The sequence below is a fragment of the Columba livia genome, chromosome 23 (assembly GCF_036013475.1).
Source record: "Columba livia isolate bColLiv1 breed racing homer chromosome 23, bColLiv1.pat.W.v2, whole genome shotgun sequence".
Lineage (NCBI taxonomy): Eukaryota > Metazoa > Chordata > Aves > Columbiformes > Columbidae > Columba > Columba livia.
Window position 1 is genome coordinate 5,287,621 of NC_088624.1, and position 23,977 is coordinate 5,311,597.

At 48.4% G+C, this 23,977-nt stretch overlaps 1 protein-coding gene and 1 non-coding gene across 2 annotated transcripts; one reads left to right on the plus strand and one right to left on the minus strand.

Annotated features, from left to right (window-relative positions):
- Nucleotides 1–1,064: 1,064 nt before the first annotated feature.
- On the minus strand, nt 1,065–2,284 carry LOC106145917 (uncharacterized). Its single transcript, XR_010467821.1, has 2 exons — nt 2,196–2,284; nt 1,065–1,812 (listed from the first exon to the last, which is right to left on the minus strand). It is a non-coding gene; the product is annotated as an uncharacterized LOC106145917 (transcript).
- A 3,028-nt stretch (nt 2,285–5,312) lies between these two features.
- LOC102098792 (feather keratin 1) lies at nt 5,313–6,034 on the plus strand. Its single transcript, XM_005511641.4, has 2 exons — nt 5,313–5,372; nt 5,705–6,034. The coding sequence occupies exons 1-2, from the start codon at nt 5,313–5,315 to the stop codon at nt 6,032–6,034; spliced, it is 390 nt and encodes a 129-aa protein (XP_005511698.2).
- The last annotated feature ends 17,943 nt before the right edge of the window (nt 6,035–23,977 follow it).

A 23,977-nucleotide genomic window follows, 5' to 3' on the forward strand; every position in this document is an offset into this window, starting at 1 on the left:
TTTCAGATTTGTTCTTATTTCTCACAATCTTTTTCTATTGAAATTAACTGATCGTAAATTAAATTAATTCTCCCAAGCTGAGTTTGTTTAAACTGTGACATAAATTAGCAAGTGATGACCTTGTCTCAATCTTATCCTTGATATGCCTTGAGACAGCATCAAGGATAAGTTGTTCAGTCACCTTCCCAGGGATGGAGGTGAGGCTGACCAGTCTATAGTTACCCGGGTCCTCCTTCTTGCCCTTTTTGAAGACTGCAGTGACATTTGCTTTCCTCCATTCCTCAGGCACCTCTCCCATTTCCCAAGACTTGGCAAAAATGATGGAGAGTGGCCTTGCAATGACCTCAGCCAGCTCTCTCAGCATTCGCGGGTGCATCCCATCTGGACCCATGGATTTATGGATGTCCAGATTACTTAATTGGTCCTTAACACAGTCCTCATCAACAAAGGCAAACTCCTCCATTGTCTTGACTTCCTCTGGGGCCCCAGGGGTACGGGGCTCCTCAGGACAGCCTTTGGCAGTGTAGACAGAGACAAAGAAGGCATTCAGTAACTCTGCCTTCTCTGTATCTTCTGTCACCAGGGCACTCACCTCATTGATCATTGGGCCTACATTGCCTCTGGTGTTAGTTTTATCTGCCATGTATTTGAAGAAGCTCTTTCTGTTGTCCTTGACCCCTCTTGCAAGGTTTCAATCTAAGGAGGTCTTAGCTTTCCAAGTTGCCTCCCTACATTCTCTGACAGCAACCTTATATTCTTCCCAAGTGGGCAGCTCCTCCCTCCATTATCTGTAGACTCTCCTCTTCCACTTGAGTTTCCCTAGTAGTTCCCTGTTTAACCAAGCAGGACTCGTGGTTCCCTTCCTCATCAGTGAACTCTTCAAGGAAATCTACACAGGCGTAAACAGTCAGAGAAGAGCATACTCAATGCAAGCCTGTGTTAAAAATCACTACACAACCATCCTCAAACACCTCCTCTCAGAACAAACCATGAGCAATATCTCTTTCTCCTTGGGCATCCTGAGAGAGAATATGCAGGTTAAAGGATGACACAGAGGCATGAACTGGGATGCAGCAGAACTTTAATGAGTCAAAAGAAAGAAACAAGCTCTGTCTGACAACAGAGAACACCAGGTGCCAGCAGAAGTCTGTGCCTGATGGCTATGGAGGAGATCCAGCCAGATGTTCATCTGCCTGCCACACAGAGGGAGCAGGGCCAGCAGGTCCTCCCTAGGCTGGTTTTGTGGGGCTCACAACCCAGGGGAGCACAAGAGAACAAGGACACAAGAAGGAGAGGAGACACTGGAAGAGGTGAAAGGCGGCATGGGCCGTGCTTTCTGAGAGCCCAGACTGGGCTCGTCCTTTTGCAAGGGGTGCTGGAGTTGCTCAGCCCCTCTGAAACCAACGACCCAATGCCCTGTCCCCAGTCCAGTATCATCGTGTGTGTCCCTGGGGGTCTTCCCCAGGGTCATCACCAGCAGCTTTAGCAGGGGAAACACCTCCTTGTGCCACAGATGCCGCTGCCCAAGCCAGAGAGGCCAAAGCCCCCGGAGTTGATGGGCACTCCCTGAGAGCTGAGGATGCTGCCAACGGCAGCGGAGGTGGAGGATCCCACGGCGGTGTTCTGCGGGAAGGAGCTGAGGATGGGGCCAGGCAGGGTCACCACCACAGGGGAGGGCTGGATGTAAACATGGGAGTCCTGGCACTGCTGGACACAGGGCTCATTGCAGCTGTTGGCCAGTGGGGTTGGGCCGCAGGGCTGGCAGGACAGGCACGGGTTGTAGCAGGACATGCCTTGTGGCTGGAGCTGCACCTGGGAGAGAGGGCAGGGGGAAGGAGAATATGAGGAGTGGGTAAGGAAGCAGCCTGTTACCTCACCACAGGAAAATAACCATGTGATGGAGTGAGCTAGAGGCTGTGTAGGGAGGTCTCCACAGTTTCATCCTTCCTCTCAGCCCAAAAGAACCCTGCAAAGAGCAACCAAGCCCAGGGTGACCCCCATGTAGCCCATAGCTGAGGAGACACCTCAGTGAAACCCTGTCCTCTCTTCTTGTCACTGCTTCTGTACCCTTCCTTCTCACAATACAAGTAGCCCTAAAACCAAGCGTAGGACCAAGTGGAAGATCTGTGCTGACCGATCCTAGAGAAAGAAAAGTAGGAGGAAATGAGGAGGAAGACAAAGGGCTTCCAACTCACCTTGTTCCCAAGGAGATGGAGGCAAGAGGAGTGGATGAGAGAGCGAGGAGAAGAACCCACTTTTATACTGCTCTTGCACTGCCCCAGGCCCCATAGTCACTGCACGTGGGCAGTAATTTTCCAGCAGACTCACTTCCAAAGCAAAATATCCTACGTAGTGGCACAGGTTGTGTTTTGGTTTCCCTCAACATTGCCATTTCATTTCCTCATTTCTGACATGCTTGGGCTGCCATCCAGGCTCCTTTCCTGTGGTGGGATGAGAGATCCAAGGAATTTCCAGCTAGAATTGTGTCACTACCAGCAGAAGATACCTTGTAGGTGGTGTAGGGGTCCCATATAGGCAGGGGATTTTGGCTTCTGGAAGTGAAGTGCAATTTTTTGCAACTGCCTTTGCAGGAGGAGGCCTATGTGAGTGCATGTGACTTGATGCCATATACCCAAGGGGGTTGGTTGGTGTCACTGTGGAGCTGCTCTCATTCTCTGTGCATGTTCCAGCAGTCACAGAATCTATCTGAGGACTGGAAGAAAGTAAATGAGCCTCGTGTCTTCAAGAAGGACATGGAGCTGGAGCCAGGGAATGGCCGATCTGTCAGCCTCACCTCTATCCCTGCAAAGCTGATGGAGAAAACCATCTTGGAAGCTGTCTCCCAAGATGAAAGGACAAGACATTGATTGTGAGTGATCAGCAAGGATTTATGGAGGGACAAGCAGGCCTGAGCAACCTCACAGCCTTCTTTGATGACATGCCTGGCTCTGGATGGTGAAGGAATTGCAGCAAATGTTGCTAATCTCACTTAATAAAGGCTTTTGATGCCAATTCCTGTAACAATCCTTACAGACCAAAGGACAAAATGCAGGCTAGGAAGGAGAAGATGAAGGTGATTGAAAACTGGAATGACTGCTGGTCTTGATACAGCCAATAGCTTTGCTGCTGCTCAGAGTGATGTTGAAAGGAGACATGGACAGACAGCAATATTATGAGGTTCTACCAGTGGAAGTACACTGGCTCAGGAAGGACCTCATGCATCACTAAAAATTGGGACTGATGAGCTGTAAAGCAGTTTTGCAGCTTAAGACATGCATCCTGGTGGTCACCATGAGACAGGCTGCAGCCTTGTGGCAAGGCACTGGACAGCACGCTGGGCAGCATTATGAAGAGGTTTGCAAGAGGAACAAAGAACAACAGGCAAGAGCCATCACAAGCAACATTCACCCCTACAAGAGCAGCCAAAGATTGATGGAGACAAATGTGGTCCCACTGCTGAGTGGGGTGTCTGATTTCCTGAAAAGTGGACAGAAAACAGGCTGGGGGGAGTCAATGCCTTCTCTCTCTCAATACTCACCTGCAGGTCTCCCAGGCCTCTGTGCCCCCCAAAAGAGTTAAACGGAGAGGGAGCCCTCCCAGCAGCGGGTGGACATCAAATCAAGGACTGCCTGAAAAACGTTGACTTGTACAAGCTAGCTGATGTGCTTTGGGGTAGGGCTGCAGCAAAGGCACACCTAGACCTGCTTGAGGAGTGGGCCCACCAGAGTTTTGTGGCATTCAAGAGAGAAAAATGGCAAGTTGTGCACCCAGAAAGGACAAGCCTCTCGCACCAGTATGGACTGGGGACTAAACTATGCTATGATCTTAGAGCCCTTGGACTGGTTCTGGGTGTATCTGCCCATGGGGGTAGAGTTAGCCTTGAGGAAAAACTTGGAGAGTGGAAGGGAACTGAAACACACGCCTGATCTTTCTGGTCAAAGAGACCAAGCTGTTGTAGGTGGCTCTCCTCACTGCTTCATGGAGAGAAAGAAAGTTTTGCAGAAAGCATCTCCCCACCAGCTGGAACTCATCCCTGGGTCACATGTCATGTCTTCTCCTGGCATTATGGCTTCAGCATGCCTCATTTCCCATGTCCCAAAGCAATACTCAGCATGGGGGTCAACCCAGAATGACTGAGGAAGCAAGAAAGCTTCCTCCAGCTACCCAGTGGGCAAGGACTGTCAGGACCCTGCAGGACCCCTGGGGATGCTCAGGGAGGGGATGAGATCAGAAGGGCCCTGGCTTTAAAAACAGCTCTCAGTCCACATCAAAGAGGTGATGCACCTCCCTGACCTGCAGACATAGAGGCAGCTGGGACGCATCCCAGAAGGTCAAGAAAGTGCTTTCAGCAGTCAGGCTACCTAGGATAGACTCTCCCTACCCATGGTGAGTCACACGCTAATTTTGGATTGGCCATGTGTCAGGATTTCTGTGTGAGGCCAAGCCAGGAGTGCGTGCTGTCCTCAGGCCTACACCCCACATAGGACTGAACTCCCCTGTGGCCAGGGCATCTCCATCTCTGCCATAGGAAAACCATCTCCGAGCACTGGACTGTACTCATGTCCACAGCTGCAGGCAGTCCTAACAGCCATTGTTGTCAGCATGACCTTCTTATCAGCACTCGCATGGCTTGGGTTGCTTGCAGGACCATCATCATGCTTCAGTAAAGTGGCCAGGCCTTTTGGTGTTCTGCTGGTCAGTGTCCAAAGCATGCAGCTGAAGTGCATGGAAGTGTGAAGAGAGGGACAAGGCACTGTACCAAGCCTCAATGGACCCCTCTGGTAGTGAGGAGGGACTCAAATCTGCAAGGCTTGCTGAAGAATCATAGGATATAGGAGGACAATGTTCTTCTTCCTCAAGCCAGCTGATGACATTGGTTGGGAACCCTCAGAGGTGTCCTTGAGAGGGCAGGACTTGGCCAAACAAACTGACACAGACAGGAGAGGACAGTATTGGTGGGAGGTTATGTGTACCTTCCTACACAGGGGGTTGTAAATGGCCTTACTGTTTTTCCCCAAAACCATGTCTGTTGTCTGCACAGGACCCCTCCAGCATTCTGGGGCACATGTTTTACGTTTGTCGATGTATTGCTGTCTGGGCAATGCCTGGACCTTTCATCATGGTACTTGAAAGCAGCCGCTGTGGTCTAGTGGGCCGGTCAGAAATGAGGAAATGAAAGGCAGTGTTGACAGAAACCAAAACTCAATCTACACCATTAGTTAGGATATTTTGCTTCAGGGGTGAGTCTGTTGGAAAATTACTGCCTGCGTGCAGTGACTGTGGGCCTGGGGCAATGTAGGAACAGTATAAAAATGGGTTCTTTTCATCACTCTCTCATCCACTCCTCTTGCCTCCATCTCCCTGGGAACAAGGTAAGTTGGAAGCCCTTTGTTCTCCTCCTCATTTCCTCCTCCTTTTCCTCCTCTGAGATTTCCAAGCACAGATCTGCCCCTTTCTCTTATGGTGGGTCTTGGAGCTGCTTTCCACGGGAGAGGGAATGGAGCAGAAGTTATGGCATGGATAGAGGATGGAACTTGTCTGAGGTCTCTCCTGAGCTTTGGGTAGAGAGGCTGGGATCTCCCTGGACATGGCAGCAACTAGTGGGGGCTCTTTTGGGCTGAGGGAAACGATTTCCATCATGGTAGGGAGACAATCTGCGCTTCACCATCCCTTGTGCTTTAATTTCTCCTGCCCTCTCTCCCAGGTGCAGCTCCAGCCACAAGACATGTCCTGCTACAACCCGTGCCTGCCCTGCCAGCCCTGCGGCCCGACCCCGCTGGCCAACAGCTGCAATGAGCCCTGTGTCCAGCAGTGCCAGGACTCCCATGTTTACATCCAGCCCTCCCCTGTGGTGGTGACCCTGCCCGGCCCCATCCTCAGCTCCTTCCCGCAGAACACCGCCGTGGGATCCTCCACCTCCGCAGCCGTTGGCAGCATCCTCAGCTCTCAGGGAGTGCCCATCAACTCCGGGGGCTTTGGCCTGTCTGGCTTGGGCAGCGGCATCTGTGGCACGAGGAGGTGTTTCCCCTGCTAAAGCTGCTGGTGATGGCCCTGGGGAAGGACCCCAGGGACACACAATATGGTACTGGACTGGGGACAGAGCATCGGGTTGTTGGTTTCAGAGGGGCTGAGCAACCCCAGCACCCCTTGCAAAAGGACGGGGCCAGTCTGGGCTCTCAGAAAGCACGGCCCATGCTGCCTTTCCTCTCTTCCAGTGTCTCCTCTTCCTCTTTCCGTGTTCTCTTGTGATCCCCTGGGTTGTGAGCCCCACAAAGCCAGCCTAGGGAGGACCTGCTGGCCCTGTTCCCTCTGTTGGGCAGGCAGATGGACACCTCACTGGATCTTCTCCATAGCCATAGTTTGCAGACTCTTGTCTACCCCTGGTGATCTCTGTACTCAGAGTGAGCTTGTTTCCCTCTTTTGACTCATTAAAGTTCTTCTGCATCCCAGTTCATGCCTCTGTGTCATCCTTTAACCTGCAGATTCTCTCCCAGGGTGTCCAAGGTGTGAGATATTGCTCAAGGTTGGTTCTGAGAGGAGATGTTTGGGTGTGACTGTGTAGCGATTGTTAACACAGGTTTGAATAGAGTGTGCTTAGTTATGCATTGGGTTACTCTATGGTTTCTAAACTTCTCTGCCCTTTCTAAAACCAGGAGGCCGATAATATTCCATCTGCAAAATGGATTTTACTTTGAATGACACCCACAGCCAAACTTCAGCTCTGTGGAATGAAAGTGTTCACAGAGTGCCATTGTGTTTCTCTAGTGTACCAGGATAGCTTGGGCCACATTTAGCAATCCTTCCCATGACATGACATTTTCTCTGTCTTGTTGGTTAGAGGTCTTCTTCCCATGGAAGCTGCATGCCAAAATCTCTTGTTCTGCATAACTGCTCCACCTGGGAACAATCCTTCCTTTCCACATTTTGGGAACAAGTCCTCTGCAGAGACCAAAAATGTTTTTGCCATGGTACTGCTGAACATGAAGGAACCTTTATCAGCTTCTCTCAGCCCTTCAAAACATGCAGTGAGACCAGTCAAAATAGTCCTGTGTCACTTACCCTGAGTGTGGTTCTGACCTGGGACATGGAGAGAGAAAATTTCCAATGCAGAGGCTTTCTCACCACTTTATCCATTCTCTGAAGAGTGGCCACTTTCAGAAAGAGATTTGTTGACTGGTAATGCCTGGCTGTGAAAGTAAAATAGCACAGCCAGGGAAGAACTGTCCCCAGAGCTTAGCCTTGCACAGAAACATTCCCTTCCTTTCCCAGGTTTTTGCCCAGCCAAGGAAACTCCCTGCACCCAGGTGTCATGGACAGCACAGAGGCAGAAACTGGTATCAAAGACCTCAAGTTCTTCTAGCTGAAGAAGTTTGTATTTCCCCGTGGTGTTCAGGCATGGGGTGAGTTGCCTGCTGTGCTTGGGGACAGCTGCTGCGTGACATGAAAGCAGATGCAGGGTTTGGTTTCCCCTCTGCTGGTACCAGCGCATGGCACCAAAGTGGAATTTCTGATAAAAAGAGCTGGTCTGGAAGGTGTCCCCTCCACCATGACAGTGGTCTATCCCATGGACTCTGGAAAATTCTTGTGATCCTGGAGAAGGCAACATGTTCCTGGCTCTGCATTAAGAACTCAGTGATTGAAGACAGCAAGATGGACAGTGGTTTGGGGCAGGAAGTCAGAGTTCTCAGTTCAGTGTGGATCCCGCAGTACAATGTTGCCCATCACCTTTTACAGGATGACCTGGTAGGGGAGCTGTTCTGTGCACCCACTCAAGGTTGCTGATCTGCTGCTGCTTTCCAAAGTTCCAGGGAATATTCTGTGGTGCCTGGCCCTTGCATGCTGGGACCAGGACATGTCCGGGAGGGTGAGAGAATCAGGAGCTGGTGTGAAAGTTACATCCCAATTCCTATTCCCCATCATCTTGAGTTTCTCATGGGGCCATGAATGCTCACAAAGTGAAGCTGGAAGGAATGGAATGGAGAGATAGAGGTATTGACAGGCAGGAAGAAAGTGGTAGCCACAGCATGCTGGCTTGAGTGGACAAGTCATGAGAGAGACTGGGATATCCTGATACTGCTAACAGGAAAAAGACTTTCAATTTCCTGCTATTCCTGCAGAAGATTGATGTACACATGCTGTAAAAGGCCAAATTCACATCTGCAGGATAATAGAGATCTTCCACAGTGATACACATCTGTAGTGGGTTAACCTTGGCTGGTTGCCAGGTGCTGACCAAGCTGCTCTATCACTCTCCCTATTCAATAGGACAGAGCAAGAAAATATGATGAAAAAGCTTGTGGACTGAGATAAGGCCAGGGAGATCACTTACCAGTTACCAACATCGCCAAAACAGACTTGTCTTGGGGACAGTAATTTAATTTAATGCCAATAAATAAGAATAGGATAGTGAGAAATAAAACAAATCTAAACCCATTTTCCCCCTACTCCTCTTCTTCTCAGGTTCAACTTCATTCATGACTCATTTACCTTTGCCTTCACTGCCCTGAGCTGCACAAAGGGGTGGGGAATGGTTGTGGTCAAATCATAATGCTTTGTCTCTGCTTCTCCTTCCTCCTCACGCTGCTTCCTCCACCATGGGAGACAGTTCTGCACAAACCTATCTAATGTGGGTCCTTCCCACAGGCTGTGGTTCTTCATGAATGGCTCCATCATGGGCCCTCTCCAATGGCTGCCTGGAGCACCCCCCACCCCACCCCCCCCCCAGCTCCTTCCCCACTGATCTCTGTGTTGGCAGGGTTGTTTCTCTCTCATTTTTTCAATTCTCTTTCTCCGCTGTTGCACAATGTTTTTCACCTGTTCTTAAATATGTTACTGTAGAGGTGCTACCAATGTCATTGATTGACCTAGATTGGCCAGCCGCAGGTCTATCTTGGAGCTGGCTGAAACCGGTTCTATCAAATATGGGGGCAGCTTCTGGTGTCTTCTCACAGAAGCTCACCTCCTCCTACTCACTTCCTTTCCTGCTCACTACCAAAACCTTTCCAATTAAACACAATAGAATCTGTAAACATTGGTCCCAGGTCCATCAGAAGAGACAGCAGGAGAGAGAATGAATAGAGAAAGGAAAAAGGAAGAAGGTTGGTTTGAGGATCAGGAAGGAAATGCCTTTTTTCTGTCTGTCTTTTTCAACAGTAACAGCACCTTGAGGAAACAGGCAGAAACCCACACATGATTCAGTGTTTCACAGCATTTTCCCATTGTCCAATAGCAACTCCTTGCAGACACCTGTAGCAAGTGTGTGCGCATTTGTAAGAGAACCTGCCATAAAGTGTTTGCCTGTGTGCAGAGGAATTTGGATGCCTTTGTGATGGCTTCTCCATTTCAGCTGCACAGATGGGAGTCAAAAGCAACAAAATAAATCTGCTCTCATGGGTGGTTGTGCTGACACAGCAATAGATACATGTGGAGGCAGAGAACGAAATAGTCCACCTAGCTCAGAAGGTGGAGTAAAGAAAAGAAACCATCCAGCTTTTTACTATGCTACTTTGTCTTGGTAATTCTGTCTTAAATACTAGAGAATAAATCACTGGAGAAATGGACAGAATAAAGGCAAATTTTGTCCACAATAATTCACAGGTGCCACATCCACAACTTCCTATGAAAGTTCTGTTGTATGAGTGGAATCCCATTCTCTGGGTCAATGCATGTTCCTCTTGCCTCAGAAGTCTCACCCCTCTGTTAGACACAAGGTGTGTTTACGACAGCTCTTTTTGCCCCTCAGTTGGAGAGGTCACCATTCTGTAAAACATCATAGTGTACATGTGCACCTTGTGCACAGAGCCCAGTCTGGAAGCTGTGCTACCCCAAGGAGCAGCTTCCCCTTGGAAAGGTTTTGGGCAGCCTGTAGCTTAGCCCTGGGCTCCTTTTCTCTGGCATTTTGCCTTGGAGTGGGATAGAGGGTGTCATAGCTGAGAATCAGGACAGAAGGTGTGTTATGCAAGCTTCCCATAGAACAGGTGTCTTTTCTTATCCTAGGATATCCATGGAGGGAGCAGGATTGAACATTGCTGGACAATGGTTTTTACTTCTTCTTAAATATGTTATCACAGAGACACTACCAATGTTGCTGATTGGCTTGGCTCTGGCCAGTGGTGGGTCCATCTTCGATCCACCTGGAACTGGCTCAGTATGGCATGAGGACAGCTTCTGGTGTCTTCTCACAGAAGTCAGTTATTTCTGTGACTACAGTAATGAATAGAGAGCACCGTCTCTCTCCTTCTCTTTTGCGGACAGCTCACATTAGTTGAAGTTAATACCACTTTATCTATCTGGAAAAACTTATTTCTGTTGTTGAAGCATAGAAGGCGTGTCTTTAACACCAAGCCCTCCCTCCAATAACTTATTTTGCCTCTGGCTCAGATAGTTAAGAAAGTGAAAATAGAATCAAAACAGCACAGAAAGGTACTTAGAGCAGTTTAGTGAGAGGAGAGGGACTGGATTTGCTCTCATAGGTCCCCAGACAGACATAAAGAGGCTGGATGATCCAGAGAGATAGTAACTCAATTTGACTTAGACGCCTATCTAACTGCAGTCATTCTTGTAATTTGGCCCCCCATTCATTCCTCAATAAGGTCTACAAAACTGTTGAGAGTAAACAGGGTGGTCTGTTTATTTGGGAGGGGAAAATGGTGATAAAGAGGAAGAACCAAGTAGAAGAAGCAGAAAATGGGGATATAAGGCAAAGCAGATGATGTGATCAAGACTGTTCAGAAGATCTGTTGAGCAGAACTGTGTCTGATCACCACAGTTTGTCTTGCTTCCAGACAGAAAAGACCTGGTGTGCCTTTCCTGGTATTGGTGAGGGACTCTGAGAGCACTCTTCCCAGCATCAATGGGGAACATCTGGAGTGTATTGCCTAATACGCAGTCCCTCTTCAGGTCCTTAGCAGAAAATTTCACATAAAGCTTTTCTTTTCCTAGGGCACTAGGACATGGTCCAGTCATTTGTAGGCACACCCTCCAGCTCATGGTAGTCAAACTGTGCATAGGGTTGCAGATAGCTCAGTAGCAATCACAGGTGGTTGTGTTGTCATCGCATAAAGAACAAATCTTGTCTGCAACTGCTAACCTAAAGATATGTAAATCCTTTCAGGTTTAGGTCAGTCTGCTCATATAACAAAGAGTGACTTGCAAAACACCTAATCAAGAATTACAGACGTTACTGACCTTGGAGCTTTAGACGATTTGAAACCTGCACAATTAGTTGAGTCTTGATTTAACACATATCTCAAAACTGTTGGATAAAGTGTCCTTTAGCTGAATGTTGCTCATTATACATTGAAAGGATTATTTAATGCAATATGTAAGTGTATAACCAATTAACTCTTTGGGGTGTGAACACAGTGATAATATTTTGTATATAATGCTATTTACTTTTCTTGCTGGCATGCTGGCTTTATTCCAGCATCCAGACTTGCGCAACTCTGTAACAAATGATATCTCGTCTCTGTGTGCTACATTTTGCTCATTTTTTGCACACTGGGTAAAGAACTGTCACGGTCCACTCAGTGATGGTCTTGTGATGGTTTATTTACCTTGATCTCAGAGCACAAAATTAAGGCAAGCAAAAAGACAAGGGGTTATGATTCAATCAAACAGTGTTACTTTATTAATTTGCCTGTAAAGCAGTATGTGATAGAGAGAGTAAGAAAAAGGAAAAGCTGATCAGTCAGCTGATCAGAGCCAGCCCAGCGAGAGCCGGAGCCGGCGGGGTTCAGACGACCACGTGGTTCAGCCGAGATTAGGAAGCTCAGATGGGAAACGTACAGGGACAGCGTGATTCCCGTCGAGTCCCAATCCCTGCAGCCCCGGCAGCCATTGCAAGAGAGCGGCTGACGTGGCGGGGGGCGTTCCCACGGTGACGGCGGGAGGTTTAAAAGCGGCTGAAACTCGATACTAGCATCCAGTCAGCTGATCGGAGCCAGCCCAGCGAGAGCCGGAGTCGGCGGGGTTCAGCCGACCACGAGGTTCAGCCGAGATTAGGAAGCTCAGAGGGAAACGTACAGGGACAGCGTGATTCCCGTCGAGTCCCAATCCCTGCAGCCCCGGCAGCCATTGCGAGAGAGCGGCTGAAGTGGCGGGGGGCGTTCCCACGGTGACGGCGACCATACCCCCTCCCCTTACCTTGAAAAATCCTTTGGGGGAGCAGCGACTAGTCACTGCCCACCAGGTGCAGGGAGGAGCAACCAGCTTGTGTAGCGGGTGAGTCCCACCCACACTGTGCCGCAGCAGCCGGTGTGGTAGCTTGTGTAGCAGGGTGCAGAGAGCAGTTGTCGCTTGTCAGCCCCTCTAACTTATTGCCAGCATCCCAGAGTGCTGACGACCATGGTCGCCTCCAGGAGGAGAGCTTGTCTCAAACAGACTGTGGCTACGCAGACTGAGGAGGTTCTGTCCCGAACGGTGGCTGTTCAGGTCTCTGGCTGCAGGGAGTGCCAGAGCCTGCTGCTGCCGGGGGAGGGAGGGCATCACTCCACCTGTGTGAGGTGTGAGCAGGTGCAAGACCTGCTCGATATGGTTGTGAAACTTAAGGAGGAGGTTGAGATGCTGAGGACCATCAGGGAGTGCGAAAGGGAGATCGACTGGTGGAGTAACACCCTGACATGCCAGTCGGAAAGGTCCCAGGGAGGTACCCCCCAAAAGGATATGGACCTCCTGCCCTCTCGGTCAGAGACGGAAGTCCTGAGACGGCCCCACCCTTGTTGCTGTCGGGCAGAGGTGGGGGACCTAAAAGACAACGAGGGTTGGAAGTGTATTGCGGTTCAGCGTCACGGGCAGCCCCCCTCCCTGCCTGCTTTGTCTCCCCAGGTGCCCCTCCGTAATAGGTTTGAGGCCCTGGATCTTGAAGAAGAGGTAGGTGAGGAGGTGGTGCCAAGCCTGCCTACAAGATCACATAGGAAGAGGCGGTTGACTTCACAACTGAAGACTGCTTCTGATAAGAAAGAGAGAAGGGTGATTGTAATAGGAAATTCCCTTCTGAAAGGAACAGAGGGCCCAATATGCAGGGTTGACCCTCATCTTAGGGAAGTTTGTAGTCTACCTGGAGCCTGGATCAAGGATATTGCTAGAGAGCTCCCCAAACTGGTGCACCCGACAGACTACTACCTGCTGCTGGTCTTCCAGACAGATGGGGAGGAAGCTGCTTCCCGTAGTCTGAGGGGAATGAAGAATGATTTCAAGGTCTTGGGAAGGATGGTGAAGGACTCAGGGGCTCAAGTGATCTTCTCTTCACTCCTTCCATCTTCAAGTAACAACGTGGGATGCAATAGGAAAGTTCAGTGTCTAAATGATTGGCTCCAAGACTGGTGCTACAGGCAGGGCTTTGGATTTTTTGATAATGGTTGGTTTTATAAGTCACCAGTCCAGACAGTGTCAAGCGGGAAAGGTTTATCTCGCAGGGGCAAAAGGATGCTGGGGCACGAATTAGCTGGGCTCATTTGGAGAGCTTTAAACTAGGCTCGAAGGGGGATGGGGTTGTAGCTGGGCTTGTCCCAGTGGGGCAGCGTTCTAAAACTGATGAGGACCGGGTGGCCTCCTATGCCCCTAGGGAGAAATTGGTGTGCTCTGCTCACTCCCTGAAATGCCTGTACACCAATGCGCGCAGCATGGGGAATAAGCAGGAGGAGTTAGAATCCTATGTTCGGTCGGGAGATTATGATCTGGTGGCAGTTACGGAAACATGGTGGGACAGCTCACATGACTGGAATGTGATCATGGATGGCTATGCCCTTTTCAGGAAAGGCAGGCCAGCCAGGCGTGGTGGTGGAGTTGCTCTCTATGTGAGAGAGCAACTACAATGTACTAAATTCTGCTCAGGAGTGGATGACGAGCAAGTTGAGAGTGTATGGGTCAGGATCAAGGGGCAGGCTGGCAGGGGTGACACTGTTGTGGGCATCTGTTACAGGCCACCAGATCAGGCTGAGGAAGTTGGTGAGGCCTTCTATGGGCAGCTGAGAGTGGCCTCACAGTCACAGGCCCTGGTTGTTGTGGGGGATTTTAACTTCCCTGATGTTTGCTGGAAGGACCATTCAGCCAGCCAGCCACAGTCCAGGAGGTTCCTCCAGTGCATTGATGATAACTTCCTCATGCAGATGGTGGAGGAGCCGACTAGGAGAGGTGCACTGCTGGATCTCATCCTCACTAACAAGGAGGGTCTGGTCGAAGCAGTAAAGGTTGAGGGCTGCCTGGGTTGCAGTGACCACGAGATAGTGGAGTTCAGCATCTTGGGTGGCAGGAACAGAATAGCAAGTAGAACTGCAACCCTGGACTTCAGCAGGGCTAACTTTAGCCTTTTCAAGCAATTGCTGGGGGAAATCCCATGGGCAAGACTGCTTGAAGGAAAAGGGGCCCAAGATAGCTGGATTGCATTCAGAGATTGCTTCTTCCACGCTCAGGATCAGAGCATCCCCACACGTGGGAAGTCAAGGAAGGGAGCCAGGAGGCCTGCGTGGTTGAATAGGGATCTGTTGGGTATGCTCAAGCAGAAGAGGAGAGTTTACAGGTCATGGAAGCAGGGGCTGGCCACTTGGGAAGAATATAAGGCTGCTGTTAGAGGATGTAGGAAGGCAGCTAGGATAGCCAAGGCCTCCATAGAATGACAGCTGGGGAGAGGGGTCAAGGACAGCAAAAAGAACTTTTTCAAATACATAGCAGATAAAACTAATACCACAGGCAATGTAGGCCCACTGATGAACGGGGTGGGTGCCCTGGTGGCAGAAGATACAGAGAAGGCAGAATTACTGAATGCCTTCTTTGTCTCTGTCTACTCTGCCGGAGGCTGTCCTGGGGAGCCCTGTACCCCTGAGACCCCCGATGAAGCCAGGTCAATGGAGGAGTTTGCTTTAGTTGATGAGGACTGGGTTAGGGAGCAATTAAATAGTCTGGACATCCATAAATCCGTGGGTCCAGATGGGATGCATCGGCGGGTGCTGAGGGAGCTGGCTGAAGTCATTGCTGGACCGCTCTCCATCATCTTTGCCAAGTCTTGGGAAATGGGAGAGGTGCCCGAGAATTGGAGGAGAGCAAATGTCACTGCAGTCTTCAAAAAGGGCAAGAAGGAGGACCCGGGTAATTATAGACCGGTCAGCCTCACCTCTGTCCCTGGGAAAGTAATGGAACAGCTTATCCTTGGTGCCATCTCAAGGCATATCAAGGATAAGAGGGTTATTAGGGGCAGTCAGCATGGCTTTACCAAGGGTAAGTCGTGCTTGACCAACCTCATAGCCTTTTATGAGAATGTAACAAGGTGGATGGATGATGGCAGAGCGGTGGATGTGGTCTGCCTTGACTTCAGTAAAGCCTTTGACACAGTCTCCCACAGCATCCTCACAGCTAAGTTGAGGAGGTGTGGTCTAGACAATAGAGTAGTGAGGTGGGTTGCAAACTGGCTTAAGGAGAGAAGCCAGAGAGTGGTAGTCAATGGTGCGGAGTCTAGTTGGAGGCCAGTATCTAGTGGAGTGCCTCAGGGGTCAGTGCTGGGGCCAGTATTATTCAATATATTCATTAACGATTTAGACGAGGGAATAAAGTGTACTATCAGCAAGTTTGCTGATGACACTAAGCTGGGAGGGGTGGCTGACACGCCAGAAGGCTGTGCTGCCATCCAGCGGGACCTGGACAGGCTGGAGAGTTGGGCAGGGAATAACCTGATGAAATTTAACAAGGGCAAGTGTAGAGTCCTGCATCTGGGCAGGAACAACCCCAGGTTCCAGTATAGGTTGGGAAATTACATATTAGAGAGCAGTGTAGGGGAAAGGGACCTGGGGGTCCTGGTGGACAACAGAATGACTATGAGCCAGCACTGTGCCCTTGTGGCCAGGAAGGCCAATGGCATCCTGGGGTGTATTAGAAGGGGGGTGGCTAGTAGATCGAGAGAGGTCCTCCTTCCCCTCTACTCTGCCCTGGTGAGACCACATCTGGAATATTGTGTCCAGTTCTGGGCCCCTCAGTTCAAGAAGGACGGGGAACTGCTGGAGAGGGTCCAGCGTAGGGCAACAAAGATGATTAAGGGAGTGGAGCACCTCCCTTATGAAGAAAGGCTGAGGGAGCTGGGTCTCTTTAGTTTGGAGAAGAGGAGACTAAGGGGGGACCTCATTAATGTTTATAAATATATAAAGGGTGAGTGCCATGAGGATGGAGCCAGGCTCTTCTCGGTGGCCAACAATGATAGGACAAAGGGTAACGGGATAAAGCTGGAGCACAAGAGGTTCCACTTAAATTTGAGAAAAAACTTCTTCTCAGTTAGGGTGACAGAGCACTGGAACAGGCTGCCCAGGGAGGTTGTGGAGTCTCCTTCTCTGGAGACATTCAAAACCCGCCTGGACATGTTCCTGTGCGACCTCACCTCGGCGTTCCTGCTCCAGCAGGGGGATTGGACTAGATGATCTTTTGAGGTCCCTTCCAATCCCAAACAGACTGTGATACTGTGAAAAGAAACGGGGAAAGAAAAGGAAAATAAAGTGGAAATGAGGATGCATTTACTACCAGTTGAGCTTCAGAGGCGTCCCTCTGGTCTCCGGTCCCGTAGAGTCCTGCAGGTCCTCTGTCATGGTTCGGGATCCTCTGGTGGGAAGATCTTGACAGTGTCCATTCAGGAGTCATCTCTTATGCTTCTTCACCCCCCTCGCTCCCACTGTTTGAGGCCAGTCTCCACCTTGATTTCACAACCCAGGCTTAAACTACACAGGCTCAAAAGATCCACGCTTTCTTTTCCAGCACATATGTGTCCAGCATTCAGGGGTCTCTCTCTGGTCCATTGGGTGACCTCAGGACCCTTGACGAGCTTCTGGGCATGCTCTTTTTCATTGGCCATTGTTTGGGGGAGCAGGTGGGGGACAGGTGTGACTGAGGCTGCGGGTGAGAACACATCTTCTGGATAGCAGCTGTTGTCCCTGGGTCAAAGAGACCCTCATAACAATCACTTTCAGGAGGCCAGGGCTGGTTTGGCCGAAGCAGTAGGTGAAGTCCATACAGCAGCCATTGTAAGCAGCAGCCCCCCATGTATTGAAGAAACCAGTGCAGCACAATGTTTCTCCTCGGGCCTCTCTCCAAGTCATTGTCCATGTGTTCTTTCTGTCAGTGCCTTAGTTCTCTCAGTTCCTGATGGTGATGTTCAGGCAAATCTTCAGACCAACTCTTACAAGAACCCTGTTTTTGCGACAACAGTTGTGATGATCAGATCTCTCTCTGTGAAGGAAATTATCTAAGACATGAAACCTTCAAAAGTAATAGCTTTCTTCACAGAGAAGATGTCAGCCAGAGTGTTGGGCACTGTGACTGAAGTATCACAGACGCTGGTAAAAGAGATATTGTTGAGGAAATGCATGGATGTGTGGAGGTATTTGTCATGGGCAATAGACACCTCTGTGAAGAAGCTGCAATGAGGGTGCAAAGGCAGAGGTACAGGAACACCACAGGGAGGAACATTAGTCTGCGGGGTTGAGAAACATCCCAGAAGGATGAACTCTTTCACTGTGGCCTGAATAAATGTCTTTTTCTTCCTGAAAGGGAAGGGGAAATTGCGCCTAGAAAGTTATTGTATTTTTGGTCCTTTTTTTAGAAATTTTTGTCTTCATCTTCTAGCTGATGACAACAGAAACAAGCAAAGTAGTAGAATATAGAGCATTAATTTTCCCCATTCAGATCTTACTCTTGACTCACTGACTGTAAAACCACAGACATCTGATGTAAAAACATCAGATGATATGAAAATAAATTTATCATACTGGGGATGTGGAGAATTTGCATTTATTTTTAAAGTTGAACCTTTCAGTTCTCCTTCACCCTAGAGATCATCAAGTCTGTCTGGTAACCCCAGTACATTTTTGGTCTTATAGCCATCAGATATCATTAAATTCCATTGCTCTACAGGAAAAAAAAACAAAACAAAAAAAACCAAACAAACAAACAAAAAAACCCAACAAAACAAAAAAAAAAAACAAAACAAAAAACAGCTTTAGATTGATATATTCTTTTTTATTCTGTCCTACTAAAAATATCCCTTTTCATCCCCTGCACATGAAAGCACAGAAGATATATAACCAAGAGTAAAATATCTTACGAAGTTCTTCCTTCTGATGAGACTTCCTTGTTAGTAAAAATGAAGAAAGTCAGTCTATAGCATTCTCCATGAAAAAGTATGGGGATGGTTTGTTCAAAATCTCTGAAGTCTGTCCAGGTGTAACAGAAGGCCTTTAGATGGAGCTGAAGTACCCCACAGTGTGTGTGAGTGAGGGCTACATACAAAGCATGTTATTTCCATAGGAAACTTAATAGCTGGAGAATTTACCAATGGCAGTGAAGGATACACCATTTTTGCCAAATGAACATCTACCCCACTCCAAAAAGACCCCAACAAACTGCGAAGTTGTATGTTTACTTTGGAGGACTTGAGTAGATTGCACTGGGAATGGAACTTCTGGTTCTTGTGTTATTTAGGATGCCTAACTGGGAGTCTGGATTCTGTTGTTAAAGTAATGTATTAATAAAAAGTTGGGCGAAGATAGACCAGTTATGTGAGGTGGTAAAATGGAAGGTACAACAAAATAAGTCCGTACTATTATGCATTGTTACATACTCCACTGAAATGGTACCCAAGGAATATAATTGTATTGAGTCAAAAATACAGAAATTCTTATTGCAGTTAAATATTACTGCACATGGGTTTTCTCTGCTAAGAGACTCACCTACCTTGATCTGCTGGCGATGCTCTTCTTAATGAAGCTTGGGATGTTATTGGCATTTTTCATTATGAGACTGCATTGCTGGCTCATGTCCAATTTGGTGTCCACCACCAGGACCCTCACGTCCTTTTCTCCGAATTGCTTCTCAGATTGTCAACCCAAGCCTGTACCAGTGAACAGGATTATTCCTCTCCTGATGCAAATGCAGGATTTTGCATTTTCCTTTGTTTGACTGCATGACATCTGTCTGTTCGTTTCTCCAGCTTGTCAAGATCCCTCTGAATGGTAGCACAATAGTACTGCCCTTCCCGATTTTGTGTCATCTACAAAGCTACTGTTCGTGCACTCTATCTCATTGTCCGTGTCACTAATGAAGACATTAAATACTAGAGAGTAGAAAATATGACTAGAATTGTTTTCTTCCAAGAAAATTCTAAAAGAGCTCTGTCACGGGGGCACCCCAAGGTTAGTTTAAGGGACAACAGGGTCCAAAACAACTTTTATTAAACTGGTGAGAAACAGGGTTTTAGCACTCCAAAAGTGACTTAAATAAAGGTTTGGATATCAGTTGAGGAAAATTATTAAGGGGCAGCAACTAATACAACAGGCGGTCCACAGTGTGCATGCACGTGGCTTCACCAAAACAATGCCGGAGCAGTCACCCAGTCCCGGAGAAGTATACACTTGCCTAAACACGGTGCGGAATTATTTTTAAAGATATACACGTACTCGTAGTGAGTATGGAAAGTGTACACTCGCGATTCTGCGAGGGTAAATTTATAATACACTCGCAATCCTGCGAGGGTTAATTTACTTACACGTGCAAATGTGCACGGAATATTACATGTGCATATGTGCACAGAAGGAAAATACACCCACGATTCTGAGAGGATTAATTTTACACGTAGTCATATGGAGCACGGAAAGTTATACGTGCATATGTGCACGAAAAGTATAAACATACTTGCAATCCTGCGAGAAGTTTTACTCACACCCGTGGCTGCAAGGCAAGCGCAGTCTCCATCCCGGGGAGGGGGGGCTCTCCGCGGCAGCATCTTGCTCGTGCTCCGAGAGACCCACACAATGGGCGGAGTCTCGACGAGAGTCCCGTTTTTATACTGGCTGATCAGATCTGACTGTAGGCATTCTAGAAGCTTCTCTTCACCCCCACACTGTCTGTGAAGCCTCCAAACATCCCCCACACTGGCCACAGGAGCCCAGCGGCTCAGTGTCGCCTCGGCACTCCCTTCTCCTAATGGCCCTGGCCAGGGTGCTCTGGGGCCAAACAAAAGAAGCTGTCAGCCTCAAGTAGCAGAGAGAGAGGGAGATGTGCCTACTCCTTCCATACTGAAGGACGGAGGGGGAGAGAGGGAGGGTTTGCATTCTGCCACAAGCTCCAAGGACAAAAATAACACCAATAACAGCAAAACAAACCCCACAGCCTTCTATGCCATGCCCCGACTGGACATCTGTTTGATGTTATACAACTTGAAGTACCCATCAACTGAAAAGATCTAAGATTGTCAGTCAGGTTTTTCTCTCTTGTGACAGGTCCAGTAAATTGTATTTTAACCAACACTTTGTGGACTCTAAGTGCTTCTCTTACCAGCATGATAACAAACAGTAGCCCTAGTGCCTTGCAACAGTACACTGCAGTCACAAGATCTGTCTGGAACAGGTTTGAGAGAGTTTTGCTGCACCCTATGGGCTGAGATTCCTAGATGCATCATTTCTGAAATGTCTACTTAGCTACCTCCTCGTAAGGAAAACTATGCCCAGGTCTCATTGGTAAAAGATTATAGTGAATGCTCATGCTGCATTTTAGCTGTGACACAAACCACGGGGTAGGGAATTCAGAGTTTGCTTTTGGAAAGAGTAGGAAATTCTAGATGAGAGCTGCTGATGTCCATGCAGACAGAAGCCAAGCTCTGATGAGACAGAGACCTTCTTAGGTGAGCTTCCCTCAGGAGCAATTATGATCTGTTCATCAAAGACCATATAACATCTCTTTGTCATTTCCAATAAGAAAGGACCTAAAGTTATCACTCTGACTTCAGAAGAACCAGACTGACAAGGACTAGATGACAATTTGTCCCTCCTGTTCATGCTGAATTACTCCAAAGCATTCATCCTTGCCACTTTCAAGGCTTCGCAACACGCCTCCAAAATTCCCCTGTTCACTCTCAACCCCCACTATTTCCACAATCCTTCCTCACAAGGTATTCACTGTTTTTGAGAGTTAGAGTTGTGGCACTGCCAATCACAGATGAGTTGCTGTGTCTCACAGCGGTTGTAGCATGAGGAGATGCTGGAGAAGTTCCCTCAGATGTGTCCCTTGTTTTTTGGAAATTAATGTCTGTCTGATAGCCAGGGTGTGTGGACAACTTCTCCCCTTCAAATTCACACACACACTCCCTCTTTTCTCACAGCTTTTATCTCACTCCTTGGTTTGGCACATTCCCCTTCCTGTCCATCTCAGGAGACTGTGGGAGGACAGGCTGCAACCAGCTGCAGAGTGGTCTCTAAGGGGAGAAGTTGCTTGGCTGGCCAAGGCTCCATCAGCCTTGGGACTTTTCTCATGTTCAGGGACACTCTTTGAATGATGAAGAGGTGCAGAACTTTCGTAGGGTGCAGATATCTAGGAGATCCTGAAGCCTTAATGCCCCCAACCTTACTATGGGGAGAGGGGAGAAAGATTATGGTTATGATTTTTTGGAGCTTTTGTGGAGTAAACTCAAATTTAGAATGAACTGAAATGATCAGAACTTATCACTGTAGTGGCTGATGCATGACAGCATCCTGGATGTGGTCCTAGAAGTATGGTGATTCCCCAATTCCCCATCAACCCATCCCTTCACGTTGCCTTCCTGCTCAAGGGCACAGGGCTGTGCAATCCACATCACTCAGTGTAGCAAACTGATGTCTACCCCGCGTGGTCCCTGTTGTGTGGGATGTATCCCGCATCCTTCTTCTGCCAACCCCTCATCTTTAACCTACGGAATAAGATGACCTTGTCACCTCTGGGTTTGTGGCAATCCTAAAGACCCTGTTGGAGATTTCTTCCTTGCTGTTGTTCATTGTCTTACCAGAACAGGATACAGACATTCTCCATGGGATGGTGCAGAACAGTATTTATAGACATCACTGTAAAAGGGCAAATGCCAGAAATAGTGAGGACCTCTATTCCCAGAAAAAAAAACAGTACTATCTTCAGAAAACTGGGAACCCCAGGGGAAGGTGTGAAAATCCAGTGAGGCAAAACTAATGAAATCCCCAATGGCCGAGCAGGCATATGTAGAAGAACAGCCATTTCTAGCTAATCAGGTGAGGACTCCACTGCGAGAACATGCCAAGAATAGCCCTTTCCTTCAATGAAGATTCTGGAGAGATGCCCCTGTCCTCCTCTTCTCCCCTCCCCATCCCGCTCCCCACCGCCCCCCCCCAGATTCCACTTAGTTTCCTCCAGTCCTCAAGTACCTCTCCCAGTCACTATGATCATTCAAAGACTATTGAGAGTGACCTCACAATGACATCAAAAGCTCCTTCAGTACTCAGGTGTGTCCCATCAGGGCCCACAGACTTACGTATGTCCAGTTTCTCTAGTTATTGTCTATCCTGATCCTCTTTTACCAAGGATATGTCTTCCTTGCTCTAGACTTTTTCCCTTGTCTGTGGGACCTGGTATTCCTGAAAGTCAGTCTTGTAAGTAAAGACTAATGTAAAGAAGACATTCATGTCCTGTGTCACCAGGGCTTCCGCCCCATTCAGCAGTGGGCCCACATTTTCCCTAGTCTTTCTTTTGCCACTAATGTACTTGGGATGGAGTGTCTTTGACCTTGGAGGAGGTGATCCTTTAATATTAACCAGCTTTTCTGTCACCCTCTTCCCTCCAGGGACTTATTTCATGTGATTTTTCTGAGCAGATGTCTGAAATGATGAAATTGACTCTCCTGAAGTCCAGAGCTTACTTCTTTCTTTTTGCCTTGCTCCCTCCTTGCAGGATCCTGCATGCCACCATTTCAAGGTCACTGCCTCCAAGGCTAATTTTGGCTTTCACGTCCCTAACAAGTCCCTCCATATTAGTGAGTGTGAGATAGAGCAAAGCACCTTTCACCATTGACTGGTCTATCACTTGGGTCAGGAAGTTGTCATTGGTGCCCTCCAAGAATCTCCTGGATGGCTTGTGTCCTGTTGTATTGTTCCTTTAGTAGATAATGGAGTAGTTCAGTCACACGAGGCCCAGGGCTTGTGAACGCGAGGTTACTTCTGACTGTCTGTAGAGGCCCTCATCTATTTGCTCTTGGTGTTCAGGTGGCCTATAGCAGACACACACTACAATGTCACCAGTGCTGGTCTACTCTTTAATCCCTACCCATAAACACTCAGTTGATTCCTCATCCATCCCCAGGAAAAGTTCTGTGCAGTCCAGCTCGCTCATAGGAAGGACAAATCCACCTCCTTCTCTTTCTGGCCTCTAGCACCTGGTGCAACATTGTAGACAAACAAACCATCCCATCCATTCTCTATGATCCCAACAGGTTGCCCAGCAACAGCACACAGATCTCTAGGTTTCCCAGTGTATTTGAAAACCCCTCTGACAATCTGCCTATAATTGAAGAAAAGAGCAGTCAAGAGTTTCAGCAAACAGCAGGAGTGTCCTGCACTGGTGTGTCCCTGTGGCAGGACCAGTGCTTGAGGCAGGTGACCGCCTGTGTGTCCAGGAGAGAGTGGGGAATCCTGGGGAATATGCGCAAGGCAAGCAGCTGGAACTGCATGGGCACTGGTGACTCACTAGGAACTGGTGTTGCAAGTCTTGGTTGGAAGAAGGTGAAGTCTGGGTTTCTGGGCATGGTAATAAGGTATCCAGTACCTGCAGTGATGAAGAGGGATGATGGCTCACATGGTGTGAATTTTGTGGTTGTCATATGCAGGGACAGGAGTTGGACTTGATGATTCTTGTGGGTCCCTTCCAACTCAGGACATTCTATGATTCTATGGCTCTCTCCCAGACCATGGATGGAGGAGCATAAGGGGAACCTTGTCTGGTCTGAGGGACTGTGTGTGCTTGAACCCCTATTTTGAGCCCAGTGGTGCCTTCAGAAATTCCTGCTTTGCACTCAGGTGATCGTGGATAATTAAAGGGTACCAATGGTTTAATTACAACCTTGAGTTGAGGGAGAAAGTTGAATCTTTTTTTTCAAGTTTTAGAGCAAAAAATATGTAAATGTTGTCAATAATAGGGAAGCCAAGTCACCTTAACAGAGCCTCAGTGAAACTGA

Coding starts and splice junctions, on each gene's coding strand:
- LOC102098792 (XM_005511641.4), top strand. CDS start 5,313: ATGGGTTCTTTTCATCACTCTCTCATCCACTCCTCTTGCCTCCATCTC. Junction 5,373..5,704: donor TCCATCTCCCTGGGAACAAG/GTAAGTTGGAAG, acceptor CCTCTCTCCCAG/GTGCAGCTCCAGCCACAAGA.